Below are 15,900 nucleotides of genomic sequence, written 5' to 3'. Positions count from 1 at the left end.
AGTTGAATCTAGTTTCTACATGTATTTCATAGACTAGTGAGGCACAGGAGAGCCTTTCATTTTTCAGCCCTTTTGAGCATTGAAAAGATGTAATAAACCGGCATCTCTGTTGGTTAGGAGTAGATAGATAGTAAATTTAGCTGAGAGGTAAAATCCTTGTTGATCACAATTCATGTATTTGCCCAGATTCCTCCTTTTTCCCTCTTGTCTGTGTTAAAGTGTCTTTTCTTTTTCAGCTAAGTATTTATAATGAGCATAGCTGAGAGTCGGGATATTTGATTCAATAATTATTTGTATGTCAGTTACTTTGTATGAATTTGCTTTTATAAAATGAATTAGGGGTATTAATTTATAATTATCTTTCTCTTCATCTTTGATTAGCATTAGTTATTACTGGTTTAACTTGCTAAAGAAACATTAGATTTTGATAATAATTTTAAAAGTATATTGATAATTTTCCTTTCTATTAGTATAGCTGTTTTCTTGAGATTATACAATTATAAGTTATCTTCATTTCCTTTAGTTTTTTCCGTGGTGTTCACACTTCTAATTTGGTATATATCATGTATTTTAAAAAATTAATTTGGTTTTCTGTGTTAAGGGACAATGTGACAAGAACTTAAATCTATTAAATAAATATATTTAAGAAAAGAGTTATGTTCCAGAGCTATAAACTTAACTAGGAACCACTGACTACAAAAGGTTTTTCTCTGATATGTAACTAAACCCTGAATCTGGTCTGTCTTAGAAACAGAATATAATGTTACCTTAAGCTTGGATAGTGCCTGACAGTTTCCAGCACTTTCACATACATCATTATGTCACCTCATTCTCAAAATAACCTTTAAGGTAGATGGGTCTAGTATGACCTCCCACATTTTATAAATGAAGAAGACCGAGGCTTGGAAAGGTTTTTCAACTGTAAGTGGATGAAATGCAACATATCCCTGGGTATCTCTGATTCCTGATCCAGTGTTCATTTGTATCACAGTGCCTTTCTGCTGATGGGACTCAGCCCAGATGGCTGCTACAGTACTGTCTTCCTTTAGTCAGCAGTGACCCATTCAGCACATTCCTTGGGTTTGAATATAAACCACATTTCCATGTTCAGGCTATAACTACTGTGGTTGGCAAGAACATCCTCTATGGTTTTGGATAATGCCTTCAACCTTGAAACCTTATATATTATGAGGGTTTTGTTTTTGTTTTAATATGGTAAAATCTTTTTCTTTTTTTTTTTTTTTGCCAATTGATCTTTTTAATTAGAGAAGTTATAGGTTTACAGAAAAATCATGCATAAAGTACAGAGTACCCATTTACTACTCTATTATTAATACCTTCCAAGGAGGTGAATTTTTAAATACAGGTGAACATTTAAGGCATTCCATCAGTTTTCCTTCTATCTTAAAACTACCACATGAAGTCTCCTTATTTGTAAGAGTAATAAAAATAAACTAATCTTCAGATTCTTCAATCTCCACAGGCTTTACAACTCTCAATCAATATCAGGTGTTCTGCTGCTATGTCTCTTTTCCAGGCCTTTTATTTGTCATAAAGTGGTTTTACTCTTTACTCATTTTTCAGCCATCTCTAGTCCCTTTGCAGTCCTTATGAGATCTTTTCCTTATCCTGAATTATTTTTCTTCATAGACCTTACTGCTACCTGACATCCATACATACAGTCTACTCGGAGATTCCTTTACTAGATTGTAAGTTTCATGGAAGCAGGCATCTATGTGGCTTGTTTACTTTTGTATCCCGGTTTTTTGTTTTTGTTTTTTTTTTTTAAACAGTATCAAATGAGTGAATCTGGTTGAAAACATACCTTTGTCAGTTGGGTAATTTACTCTGTTCCTCTTTGATCTCTCATTTCACCTGCTTATAACCATTGTAATATATAATTTATAGCAGTGTTCAAAATTGGTTTGACTTGTTGACTAATAGTTACTGTAAGCTGAAATATTATATGACTCTTACCTGATGAATGAAGACATGTTTGATTTCATGATTATTTTTTAAGAATGCTAAGTATTAAACTATTTATATTAGAAGTAGATGAAGTTTTCTTATGCTTCAGCTTTTAATGATTTTTAGCCAGTCCATTCAATGCTAAGCTCTAAGCATAATTTTTCCTAATGAATTACCGTTGAATTGTTTTCTCATTAATTTTGTTCTTTTTTTTTTTCTTTTTTTCTATTGGGCTCAAAATTCTTTGAATGCAGTGAACATACCTTTGTACATTGTAAAGTAAGTGGTAGTTTAAGTGAAAAATCTCGTCAAAGTGGAATCTTTTAATCAAATCCCAATTCTACAATTACTGCCAAAAATATCCTCCCTGCCCCTTGAAGCATTTCTGTTGGGAGCCATCACTCACCTAGATGCTAACTTATAGCTCCTGGTCTCCTGCCTGACATTATTAAATTAAGCTGATATTTTCCAGAGTACCTCAGCTCTCTAGATATATCTATCTTATTGCCATTTAGTGAGGCATTTTAAACAGTGTGTTGTGTGTTCTACATTGTATCTAGCTTACTCTCAGTGCTCCATTAATTCTTGCTAGTGAGAAAGCAGCTAATACTTTCCAGATGGTTGTTAGCTCAAAATTTGTTCTTATTCTTTAGGAGACTGGCTTCATTATAGCCTTAATTTAGTAGACTGTAGTATAGCATTTAAATTGTCTGTTCTCTTCCCCACTTTTTTTGTGCTGGCTCCCTGTTCTGTATTTTTCACATATTTCATGTTAACTGTTAACTGCTTAAAGATGGGCATTATATTCTTCTGTTTCATACCTAAAATTGTAGCTGTTTCTTAAATATTTTCTACATTAGTGCATCTTCCTCTGTGCTTGACTACATGGAAAGTACTAGGTCCCTGTGGTTTATACTATTTTTCCTCTTCCTAGCTTTCTCACAGTCTTGCTCAATATTTAACTTTACATGTTTCTAGTGTGTTTTTCATTAACCTGAGTAGGATGGGGACTCTTACACCTTCTCTTACTGGTGCATATTTATATAAATTGGAATGTTGCTGACTAATAGTTTATAAACTCATTACATGTTTGCATTATGCAGCTTTTCTGTTATTGAGCAAGAATCTAGACAGTTAACCTGGTTAATTTCAAATTTCTTTGAAAATCACTCCAATGTTAAGTAACAGTTTCTTTTAATGAGTGTTTATTTAGTTGTCCTTGTTGTCCTTGTCCCTTGTATTCTTATCACTTTCTGAAATGAGAAATTCACAGTGATCCCACACTAATCTGCCTATTTTCCTAAATAAATATTAACATGAAAACTATAGTGTTTCATTTTGGCATTTAATTTTAAAAGATAAGCATTTTTTAAGTTTTTTGGTTTCTTGATTGGTTACAGGCATTTCTTTTATGGAGGATTGCCAGGTGTTTTGTTTTTAGAGGATATGAGTAAAGTTGCAAAATGGCACTGCTGTTTGTTTGTTTGTAATGGCCAACTGTAAGTAAGTCTGACATCAGTTAAGTGTCTGAAAGGAAACAATGGCTTGTTGTGAGTGCTTTTTACCCTTCTAAATGGGAGCACTGTTGGCTATAGATATTGAAATAATTGGAGTCTTTAAAAATGGCCTTTACTTCCTTGTGTGTAAGAACTAATGGTTCTCTGATTTTTTAGGCTCAGTTTTTGTTTTTTGTGTGGTTGATTGTTTGTTTTACTTGGTATGTTAATTGTGGATGTTGGCAGTGCCTCAGCTGCCAGCTGATCAGCCCAGCTGTGTTTCTGTGAAGGCCTTTTGCCTTGTTAGCAGTGTGTTGTGCTCATTCATCCTTGCATACTAGAGGATACCATTTACTTGGGGAACTGGGATTTAGTACCACAGATCAGAACTGGTTCTTCAGTCCCAAGTGCACATCTGAATGAGTGAAAATAAGAATTTTTGGAGCATAGTCTGCTGACCACTATTATTAATAAGACAATCTTTAGAAATCAGCCTTGCTATAAGTGGGCTTTTGCTGATGACATTCTTTCTAAAAAAGAGTATCTCACTTCTTGCCTTGGTAAACAAAGCCAGAAAGCTAAAATCTTGGGTAATTGTAAAGTCCTGCAAAATCTTCATGATGAACATCCTAGACATGTATAGCCCTGTCTCTGTCTGTCTGTCTATCTATCTATCTATCTATGGAAAGGGCCGGAATGTATTTGACTGTGTAACGTTACTGGAGAAGTCCCAATTTAAAAAAATTACTTTTTTATTCTCATTTTGACTTTTTCTTATAAGTTAAATATAACCATAAATTCTAGCAAGTTGAAATTAATTCAGATAGCAGATTACAGAGAGAGAGGAAAAAAAAAACTCGAGCCTTGAAGTCAGCAGTGGCATTCAGGTCTCAGCCTGACTCTTCACTAACCATGTGTTTCAAGGCAAGTTGTCTACATAATTTTGATGAATCTCAGTTTCCTTATCTGGTAAAATGTTGATCCTACTTTGCATACTTACAGGGTTGGTATAAGGAGCAAATGAAATTTCTTGAAATTAGTTTAGGAATGTGGAGGCTTGTTATATTTCTTTATTTGGTGATAACAACATTTTTTGTTTGCTCTTTTTTTGGAAATTGTCCCTTTTCCTAATATAGTTTATATTTTTCCTTGCATTACAATAAATCATCTTGGTTGTAAATAATTTTATAGTCCATTGTTATGAAATGTTAATTACGTCTCTGTTATCTGACAGCATCTTCTTTTAAAATCATTAAACTCTCTCCTTAGACACTTTTAAGTGGAAGCACAATATATAAATTGGATAAAAGCAGGTAGCCTCAAGCTCATATATGGGACAGTTTAGAATTTTTTTTTAAACCAAGCAAAACTGAAATATTTCCAATAAATAACAAATAAGTGACTCATTGTAGATACATTTAGGTTTTTTTGTCTCCTCATGGAAACAGTTGGCATCAACCTTGGTTTATCATTCTCTTTGATTTTGAGTGATCTGAATTTAAAATCTAATGAGATTGATTTTGTGATGAATACACAACTTTGTGATGGTACTGTGAACAATTGAATGTACAATTTGTTTTGTATGACTGCATGGTATGTCAATATATCTCAATAAAATGAATTTTAAAAAAAGACGTAAACCAACAACAAAAAAAATCTAATGGGAATCAGTAACAATCACTTTGTTCACATAAACTGTGCCAGCTTTCATGATTCCCATCCATCAAATGGAACCTTAAAAGGACTTCTCTTTTATTTAATAAGGTTGATTGGAAATGTTTGGAAATGGATAGAGGTGATGGTAGCACATTATTATGAGTGTAATTAACAGCACTGAATTATGGGTGTAATTGTGGTTGAGAGGAAAGTTTAGGGTCATGTATGGCACTAGAAAGAAAGCTAGAGGATAAAACATGGGACTATATAACATAGTGAACCCTGTTGTTGAAGGTGACAGTGTTTGGTAGTACAAATATAAGAATGTTATTCCATGAACTAGAACAAATGTACATCACTATTTCAGGGTGTTAATTTTGGGTGGTATATGGAGAAAAAATACACCTAATGCAAGCTATGGACTACAGGTAACAGTAATACTGTAATATTCTTTCATCAGTTGAAACAAAGGTAACATACCAATGCTAAGTGTCAATAATAGAGGGGTATAAGGAGTATGGGATTTTTCTTTTTGGAGTAATGAAAATGTTCTCAAATTGATTGTAGTGATGAATGCACAACTGTGATTATACTGACAGCCATTGATTGTACATTTTGGATGGATTGTATGATGTGTCAATAAAACTTTTTTTTAAAAAAAGGACTTCTCTTACCCTTGGGAGCTCTTCTGATATATAGAAGTTATTGTTTATTTTTAGCCCAGGTAAGTATAATATGGAAGCACAAATGACTGGTTGCTGGCAGAATAAGAACCTTTTTAAGAGAAATGTAGAGTGCATAGCACCAGGGCAAGAACAACATAGATTTGATGACATTTTAGCTGGGCCTCATATAAAGAGAGTAGGCGGTGGGGAAGCTAATATGTGCCAGGCAATGTACTGGGTGCTTTATATGTGTTTTCATTTAATCCTCAAGGCAGTCATACAGGTCTTGGGTATTGGGTCTAGGTATTCTAAACCATTTTATTTGAGAGCCAGGATTAGATTAAAGAAGGCAGAATGTGTCTCTACAGCAGTGCTATTTGCTATCCAGGGTTTTGGGTGGCTGAAAAATTCAAATATAAAGATGTAGCAAAGTTGCTGCTTCTCTAAGAATTTTGAGAATATTCATGATATGTCAGAAGGTTTCCCCTAAATATCCAATCCCTATTCTCCCATAAGATTTTAATTGCACTTGCATCACCTTCTGAGATTGTTGCTGTTTTCTTGTACTAACCTGAAGTTTTCTTTCATTAAACTAAGTATAATGAGGGAGTAACCATTTTTGTTTTATAATGTTGAGTGTACCAATAGAATTCTTTTAAAAAACTTTATTCTAGGTATGTTTGCCTCTTTTGTTAAAGTTAACTTACGATTCTGTACTCTGTCTTTACTATATTAAACACACTCGACGACCAAAATATGTTTGCTCTGGGGATAAATACAAAGGCTTTTCTTTTGATAATGTTAGAATTTTTTATTTCCCATTTCAAAATAATTTTTTAAAGGTTTTTGAGAGTGGAGGAAGTGGTGTAGGAATTTCAGCTGAGTTGCCCTCATCAGTTATTTGTAAATTGTTGTATTTTTATTTATATGCTATTCTTGCTTCTCAGTATTCCATTTTCCTATCAAATGAGAAAGGAAGGCCAAGTATGTCATTGTTTAAAATCAATTGTTTTATAGGTCTTTTTCATTTGAACAAACTGATAACTGTACTATAATTTTTTTAGCTCTGTGGGAATTTTGGTATAGAGAGTATTTGAAATAAATGGGTTACAGGCTGTGTTTTTTGCTTTGTTTTGCTGTGCTTTGCTTTAATTTTAATTGTATAGATTTCTGGTGATAGCGTATTTGTAGTAGAATTTGCCTAGAATGGTCATTTATGGTTTGTCTTATTATGGCTTGTAAAATTAGGTGATTTTGCAATTGACGATAGAGTTTTTGCTTTTTGTTTTGTTTTAATTCTTTATCCTCCAGTGCTTCAAACTTGGCTTTTTATTCCTTAGTAGCCTTACATGTTCTTGAATAAACTGACAAGAATGTTTCAGGTGACTTTCTCAGGCTTTTGAAATCCTGTTGCTTGTCACCTACCAGGATCTCATTGCCCCTTACACTCCTTTGTTCATCCAGCTTTCCATGAGCAGTAGTTGGGCTGTTGCAACATTTCCTTTCCTTTCCTTCTGTTTCCTTATTTATTCCCTGAGTTGATTGTTTTCTCGCTTGTTCTTGCAGGATCAGGGCCCAGTGCCAAGGGATAACTGTGCTTCTATGCCAGGAAGGGGTGGGACCAGATGGTCAAGGGCTGCTAGGTGGCCCCATCCTTGGCAGCCCTCTGCATCACCCAAGCCAATCTGAACCATGGTTTCATCTGTTTGTGATGGATATTGATGATGTGAAACTTAGTGCAGGGATATTAAGTCTTGTTTTCTCATTGATGGTATCTGTTTACTAAAGACATACGTATGTGTATTTACCAATTTAAGAGGCCAAGAGTCTTATTAGAAACTAGCACTTTTTTTCCTCAAGGAAAATTGAGCCTCTTCAACATTGTTTTTAAGACTTTAGCACTTCTCTCTAGCCATATTCTCACAAATTGAGAAGAATAGAAGTGTCTCCTTGCCGCTTTGATATATTCTTCAGGGGCATTTTGCTCTGAGGCTGTAGGTATTCAGACTACTACCCTCATGAATACGTGATGGGGTGCTCATTAGGAGAGTCATGATTTTGGATGCAGTCTATCTGTAATAAATAGGGGAAGTTTTTGTTGTTTTTGCTTCTTTTAACTACAAGTGAAAAACAAAAACTTTTCTCTGTTTTAGAAAGAAACTCAGTTAATTTTATAGCGATAAACATGTAACACGGGACTCCCTTCAGCTCAGTGACTGATGATCACTTCACTTGAAATCATTCTGCTTCTGAATGGTCATCCAAGGCTGGGCTGAAGGGGAAGGAAAGGGCGCATCTTTCCAATAAAGTTGCACATTAATCTGTCTCTGAATGGATGATATTTGAAACTCCAAACCCTGACATGCTGCCCACCTTACCATCTGTAGCTGCCTGCATAATTCCATCTTCCTTCCCTCTGTCTCTTCCCAGTGTCTTTTTTTTTTTTTTATGTATATACTGATACATGAACTTTTATTCAGGGCTTCCTTACAGGGTGAGAAGTTGTGGAGAGATCATGACGGCTCTCTCAGGCCGGGCAGGCATTGCATTCACAGTCTTCCCACTGTCTTTAACATTTATTCCTGAGAACAGGGTATCAATTAGAAAAATGACTCAACCACTATTATGACTGAAGATGGCTTCTAAACCTATAAATCGACCTTGGTGTCCAAAACAAGGACGCCATATACTGGTGAAGTAATACATATACTGGTGATGTAATATTTGCTGCAAATCATTGTTTATTCTCAGTAGGGCTTTTCTTTCTTTTTTTTAAAAAAGGTAGAAAGAAATTATATCACTTCGAACCAGCAAAGACAGATTTTGAGGCTTAAAATTCTTTGTAGGATTTGAATGTTGAAATATGTCTTCAAACTATTTCCATTTAGTCAACTCTGACTTAAGGCCAGAGTGAATATCCTGGAAAGGACAGCTTATATTTCATAATAGCTCAGTGCTTATCTTCCTCTATAATCTTATTCAGGGAGAGAAAATAAATTAAAAGTTTATTCCAAACTCAGATGGCTCATGTCTGTTTTGAAATATTCTTAAGTCAGCCCGGTAGAGGGTATACATATATGAAAATGAACTCATGGTTCTTCAAGAACTGTCTTTCTTTGGAGGAACACTAGTTTGTTACTGAGTTCAACAGTTTGCCTGCCTTACAGTATATTCAAATTAAATTATGGGAGCAAATTCTAAGAGACAAGCGAAGAAGCAGAAACAAAGATCGTGAGGATTCCCCATATTTAGCTCAGTGTCTGGATGATTAGACTGGGTGACCTCACAGACTATACGAGTCAGCTGCAACATGTTCAGATAAACAGGTAGGAGATCAACCCATGTGTAAGAGGTGTGAAGGCTTTCCACCTCTAATAAGGAAGATAGGAAGGAAAGAATATTGCAGCTAGATATGCTAAATCTGGACTGAGGGCAGAACAAGCACGGCTTTTGACAGATAGCCTAGGCACAGAAACCCATCTTCCCATGATTAAAAAAGAAAATAGGCCACACAATGCCTTCCCTGTCCAACGCTCCACCCCCACCCCCCCATAAAAGTCTTAACCATGGTTCACCCTTATAGCTACCTTTTTTGGGCAAAAGATTTTTATTTCTTTGAATTTCAGAAGCAAGGATTTGTTTTCTGAAAAGCACATGCCATTGGATATCCTTTAACTTGACATATGACTACTCCTTTTGTTTTAATAATTCCATTTTCTACAGAAGCTGCCTTTATATTTATTAATGATGACAAAACAAAACCACTTCTTCTTTCATTACATTTTCTGCTTTCATGTTCTGTCATTCTGAGATCTTTTTTTCTTTCCCTCTCTCTGTCTTCTTTTCCCCCAGCTTTCGGCAGCATCCAGCCCCTCCAGTCACAGTCCTCACAGAGCTTCAGGAAAGGACCCTTTTGCAGAGCTCTCTTTGGAGGATTTCTTATAAATCACTTTAGGTATTGCCGCTTGTTGGGGGAGATGGGGACTTAAATACTTAAAAAAAAAAAAAAAATCACCAAACATTAAACACAATTCTTTCTTCTTCTTTGTTTCTTTAAAGGACTTTAGATTCTCTCTCCACCTCCTCCTTTATTCCTTAGGTGATAAATAAAAATAGGTCAAGATAGGACATGAGGAGAAGCAACTTTTGGAAAAATGTCTTTAATATAATTGGAAGATGTGAAATCAAAGGGCCATCTTTTGCATTTATATATGATCATCCACCGCACACAGCAGATGGATGAGGTCAAATGCCACCCTTAATTGCTGGGTGTTTTAGTCAGTCTTAAAGGTAGAGAACAACACAATTTTACACATTGGATTGGAGTTTGATTAGGAGTATTGTTACTTTAGTTTTAGTGTAATGGCCAGGGTTCCTTGCGAAGAATTCATTTCAGTGATATCTTATTAAATGTTAATACCTTTTAACATTTGCCTTTTTGTTTAAAAATGCTAACGTTTTCAAAAATCAGTTTTGTTCTGTTTTTTAAGGGCAAACAAATATTAAGCCCTTTTCAGTAGAAGGATCCTGCATATGATCCACACTGCGTCTATTTGCTGGTAGACAGTATAATTTGTTCTTCTTGGTATGCCAGTTTCCAGTTTAGATATACCTGTAGGTCTTTGGGATTTTGTACTTTTCTGATTTGGCAACAGTTTATTAGCACATCTGCTTCAGTAATATCTTTGGATGGTCATTTTAAGGGAAATCTTAAGTGAGGTATCTTTGAACAGTGACACCCTTTTGAAGTGTTCCTTTATAGATCCTTCAGATTTTGATTTTTAAGTAACTTAGAAATGAAATAGGAATCATAATATTATTGTTCCCTTTATCTCTAATTTTATATTAATTTGGAAATAATATTTCAAATTTTGCTTTGCCAAATTAGATTTTCTGTAGAATACTTGTGCTTATAGAGAGGTTTTTCTGATCTTGTCATGGAAAAATAGCTTGTTCGTCTTTTCTTCCCTCCCTGTTCCCTACGCCTCGGTTTTTAGTAATTAGAAAGGTGTTTGAAAGACACTGTTATTATGTTTCAAATATTAAATTCTGGCACATCATAAGCAGATAATACTTTGTTTTGTAATCAGGATTTGTGAGAAGTATGCTATGAACACTTCTGAGCCAGTTGGATGGTAAAGGCCATAAAGCATTTCTTATTTGTGAGAAAACAACCTACAGTGCAATCAATTAACTTACATTCTTCTCTTTTTTTTTTCCAGATACAGTTTATGTAACTAGATGGAAGAGAATGGAATTATTCCAAAAAGACAAATGCTCAAGCGGCGAATCCTTACTTCCAGCAAAATCCAAACTGCTGTCTCTTAAACTCTCTTCTTCCATTAGAATGCTACAGTAACCCAGCCAAGGCCCATGAAGGAAATTGGGACTAGGTTATAGGAAAATGTATCAATACAATTTATAAAGCCAGGAATTGCCATGATTTAAGACTAAGGTCTGTCTTTTTGGTGACTAACCTTTCAGTTCTTTAAACGCCTATTAATACCATAATCAGTAATGTACAAAGAGAAGCCCTTATTTGGAAAGTGTGAAATTTGTATTTGGAAAAGCTGTCTGGAGAGAAGAGTTTTGTCCTTTACTGTAATTCACCAGGACTCTTTTTTGGGGATCAAAATCACAATTCTTAATTATGCAGAATCTATTCTCCAGTCCTCACAGATATAGAAACAGTAACTGAAATTAACTTTTCTTTTTTTTAAAAAAAAAAAATTATATATTCAGTTTGTAGTAGACATTCCTTATGTATTTGTATTTATTTATGATTATCAATTTACATAACATTAATATTGTATCAAACCTCCTTATGAAAATGAGTATGGATGTATACAGTATGTTTGATTTTTATCCACAAGAATGAATCTGATTCAGAATGCTTTTCAGCTGACATTCAGAGCACTAAATATTTTAAGGCAAGTCTATAGGTCTGAATCTCTTAAGAATTCTTGATCGCTATGGCAATAGGGAAGCATCATAAATGCATTAATCCTTATAGTCAATTCTGTGCCTAGGATTTTGCAAGGAAACAGTTCACTGACTAGGAAAAGCACTACATTTTAAATTCAGCATTAGTGCATCAGGAAGGAACTTTACTGCTTTGTGCTTGGCATGTCATTTTCCATTTGATATTAGGGCCTTTCCAAAACGAATGCAAGGAATTGCTTTCACTTCAAGACTTTCCTTCTTTTCAGTAAAACTCTTAGGAGGTGTTATGGGGGGAGGGAGGGGGACAAAATCCTTAAACCTTTTATTTGGCTCATTCCATGTTATGATCATGTACCTTTTAAATAAGGGGAAATAGTATCTTTAAAGTTAATGTCTAGCCAAGAGTTTAGTTAACGAAGAATTAAACTGCACTGTTGATCGGTGCTTTGTGTAAATACATCTTAATGTTTGGGTTGAGAGGGGCCTTAAGAAGGACAGTTCATTGTAGGAAAGCAATTCTGTACATGAGTTTAAGCATACTTGTTGCATTGTCTTTGCAGATTCTATTTTTGTTTACAATATTAAAATGTATGTTAGCGAAAATGGGTGGATTTTCAAATAAAATGCAGCTTCCACAAAACTTCTATTATGGTATTCTGGTCTGGGTGCATTTTCTTTCCTTTTTTTCTTTTTCTTATCTTTATCATGATTTTTCTGTTTTAACTTAATTTGCAAAAATATTTATCTTTGCCCTTTTGTTACCTTCTAAACTCTTCCTGAAAAACTTGTTAAAATTGTTCACTTTTGTCTTTTGGTCAGATTTGGTCAGGTAAGTTTAAAAGAAAAAATGCCTTTGAGTTTGACATATTGGTGCATATGATTATGTCTTTCAAAGAAGTCTTTGTTTCACATTTCATATTGAATAATAAGTAGGATTCACAGTACATGAAGATAGAAGAATTAAAAGCTTTGAATTGATAAATGTCTGCATATTTTCCATGGTTGGAAAAAAATATATAGTCTTTAGCCAATATACTTTGTTAATTTTACCAGTTTTTTAAGTTTTATTATTAAACCATTTTCATATAAACTGGGAAATTGTGCTTCTGTAAATTAGTCTCCTTAGCATTATCATAGATTTTGACTTGTCCTTTTTGGTGTATGAATGAGTTTTATATTTGAGGCAGTGGCTTGTTTCTTTTTTACCTTTTTTTTTTAATGTAGTATGTTTCATTATGTGAAGTTGCTTCATAAACATTTCCATTTTGTTGTTCAATCAGCTTTTGGACTAAATGCAGTAGACATTAACCACATTTTATCCAAAAGGAACTTGTTCAGATCCATAAGCTAACAGGTGGTAGAGTCAGGTCTTGGGTTTCATGGTCCATTGCTCTTTTTTGTGACCTGAAGTTGTTAAACCGGGGATATAAACTGCAAAGGAGATAGTGTTCCTTTGTGGACGAGACTGAAGGCCACTCTTTAATCCCAGGTTGGTCTTCTCTTAGGAAGCACATTTTCTGCTTCCTCCTGCCTCTGATGCATAGATATCACTGACTTGGAAAAATGCAAACACATGATAATATCAACCTTAACCAAAATATAATGACTAAGGTAAGTTAGCTGCTGAATGCATAACTACATCAGAATATAAACCCATACATTCCCACACCATTTTGCTGCCCAACTAGCAAGTTGGTAGTGGCTTCAGAAGAAAGATAATTATTAGCAGAGGGCAGATGTCCTGCCTCAAATAGTTTTCAAAATTAACATTTTGCTTTTGCATTAACATTTCATTATTAGCATTCACCTTTTTTTTTTTTTTTAAAGACAGCCCTTTCTTAACCAGTGACCTTAAGAGTCCATTTTTAGGAAGATGCCTTATGTTAGACTGGGAATCTTGCTTTTTCTCTGTAAGCCAACAGAATGACCCCTGAAAAATAGGCCCTTATGGAATAAGTATGTCCTTTAACTAATATCAAAATAATTTCAAGGCTCTTTTTTTCATCATCAATTAAAAAATACATTTCCAAACTCCAAGAATTCAAAATACTGATACAAATGCATATTTTCAAAGCTTCATGGAGAAAAATAAATTAATGCAGAGTGGCTCCTGTGTGCTCAGCAGTGACTGGGTCACCAAGTATATAAATGGGTCACAACACTCAGCCAAGTGAACTTTACTTTTATCTTAACAGAAAAGATGGCTCCACAGTTGCCATCAGTAACCTCTGCACAATCAGTTTAGATCTTTGCTCTGTCAGACTTGCTGCCTTCCATGTTTCTGCGTAACACTTCTGGAATTCCTCTGGCTGAACAGTCTTTGAAAGGAAAGGCTACAATATTATCTTCCCTTGCACTCTTTCAGAAGACCTCAAGCTGATTCTTTGCTATTAAGTGATGTTCTATTGACACTAATCAGAAATATTTTCTAAGTCTCTAGCTAGTTTTCTAGTTTAAATTCTTTTTTTTTTTTTTTTTTTTTTTAGCAGCCTCTGGAGTGCTGACTCAGAACCCCAGGGCTACAGGGAACCCAGTCTGACAACCACTGGAGGGCAGCAATACAAACCATTTCTGGAAATCCCTCAGCAGGGGGACAAAGAGGTCCAGAAAATGGTCTCTTTGGCTTCTAGAGGAAATGGTTTCATTTACATGGGTCATTTTTTTTTAAATTCATTTTTATTGAGATACATTCACATACCATGCAGTCATACAAAACAAAGTGTACATTCAATTGTTTACAGTACCATTATGTAGTTGTTCATTCGTTGCCAAAATTAATTTTTGACATTTTCATTACCACACACACAAAATTAATAAGAATAAAAATTAAAGTGAAAAAGAACAATTAAAGTAAAAAAGAACATTGGGTGCCTTTTTTTTTTTTTCTTCCCCCATTTTTCTACTCATCCATCCATAAACTAGATAAAGGGGAGTGTGGTCCATATGGCTTTCTCAATCACATTCTCACCCCCTCATAAGCTACATTTTTAGTTTAATTTTGATGTAAACTCTTACTAAATGTCCCTTTTGTTGTTGACATAGTATGCAGGTGTAGTTATTTATGCTCTAAGAAACTACCCCCAACATTAAAAGTTGTGTTGAGTTTTTTTCATGGTGTTTCTTTTGGGGCAAATGTAGCTATCCTGAGGCTGAGTAGCTAAACTGATTGTAGACTGACAGCTTATGAGAAAGAGTAGGAGGAAAAGTTTTAGGGAAACTGTTTTCCTAGTAAACTCTCATTCAAAATAGCTTTTCCTTTATCTGCCACCAAAGCTAATTTTAAAGTTGGTTTTGAAAAAATTGCTGTGTGAGATTCACCTTGGGAGATAAACCTTACCTTCTTTGAACGTTAAGCCTGGGACACTTAGCAGCTGCCTTGTACTCGTGATAAACAAGTGTCGAGTTATCCTGCCTTTGAGTGAGGCTGTTGGGAAGGAAATACCAAAAGAATACTTGGATTGCCACATACACTTGGGCCCCAGGCTGTCCAGGAAGTTGGCTTCCCTTAGCCTTTTAAGATAACTTGGAATCATCAAATACAACACACTGACACTGACATCTGAGAGGCATCTTAAAAAGTGCAAAGCGAAATCTGTTTTTTTTCTGATCTGTTTTATTCTGAAGTAAGGTAGGAACTGAAAAGCTCTTCACTTCCATTTAATTCACATATTGAAGGGAGGCTTCAAGGGCTGGAGGAGACACAGGCACTACATAGAAGGGAAAAGACTCAGTAGGGAAATCCAGGAAGCCCAGCAAGCAGGTTTTATGAGGTAGGTATGAGGATGGCTGCTATTATTGTGACTTGGTGTTCATGACGGTTGTCACTAGGAGCTAATCTTTTACAACAGCTGTACTGATGTGCAGAACTTATAATAGGTGATGGACAGAATTTACAGCATGTACAGGTCAAAAGTAGAAATGGAGGAATGAGGGTTGACTTTGTATTATAAAGGTATAATTAATTAAACTGGTGTGATTACTGATCTAAAAGAAGCACAAATGAAATAGAATAGTAAGCCTAATAACTGACAGGAAATAGCCTTTCAAAAGACTAAGGAAAAGATGGAGTATTTAGTAAGCCAGTTTTACCAGTACTATGTATGTATCTGGGAATGGGGAGGAATCCCTCCATTTCAAATGGATTAAAAAGTAAATGGTTATCTTAGGTTAGT

The 15,900-nt window shown here is 34.9% G+C and overlaps 1 protein-coding gene across 15 annotated transcripts in view; it reads left to right on the top strand.

Moving 5' to 3' along the window:
- Positions 1-12,372, top strand: part of PICALM (phosphatidylinositol binding clathrin assembly protein) — a 147,957-nt gene extending 135,585 nt beyond the window's left edge. For 14 of the 15 annotated variants that reach the window (XM_037840962.1, XM_037840954.1, XM_037840953.1 and 11 more), the window contains 2 exons: positions 9,638-9,740; positions 11,008-12,372. In XM_037840962.1, the coding sequence (XP_037696890.1) occupies positions 9,638-9,730 (93 nt within the window). In that variant the 3' untranslated portion in view covers positions 9,731-9,740; positions 11,008-12,372. The remainder of the gene's footprint in view (positions 1-9,637; positions 9,741-11,007) is intronic. The other variant, XM_037840958.1, reaches the window with a different exon arrangement.
- The last annotated feature ends 3,528 nt before the right edge of the window (positions 12,373-15,900 follow it).

This window comes from Choloepus didactylus, chromosome 6 (assembly GCF_015220235.1).
Source record: "Choloepus didactylus isolate mChoDid1 chromosome 6, mChoDid1.pri, whole genome shotgun sequence".
Taxonomy (NCBI): Eukaryota; Metazoa; Chordata; class Mammalia; order Pilosa; family Megalonychidae; genus Choloepus; species Choloepus didactylus.
The sequence above is the reverse complement of the archived record's forward strand: the minus strand, read 5'-3'. Positions and strand labels throughout refer to the sequence as shown.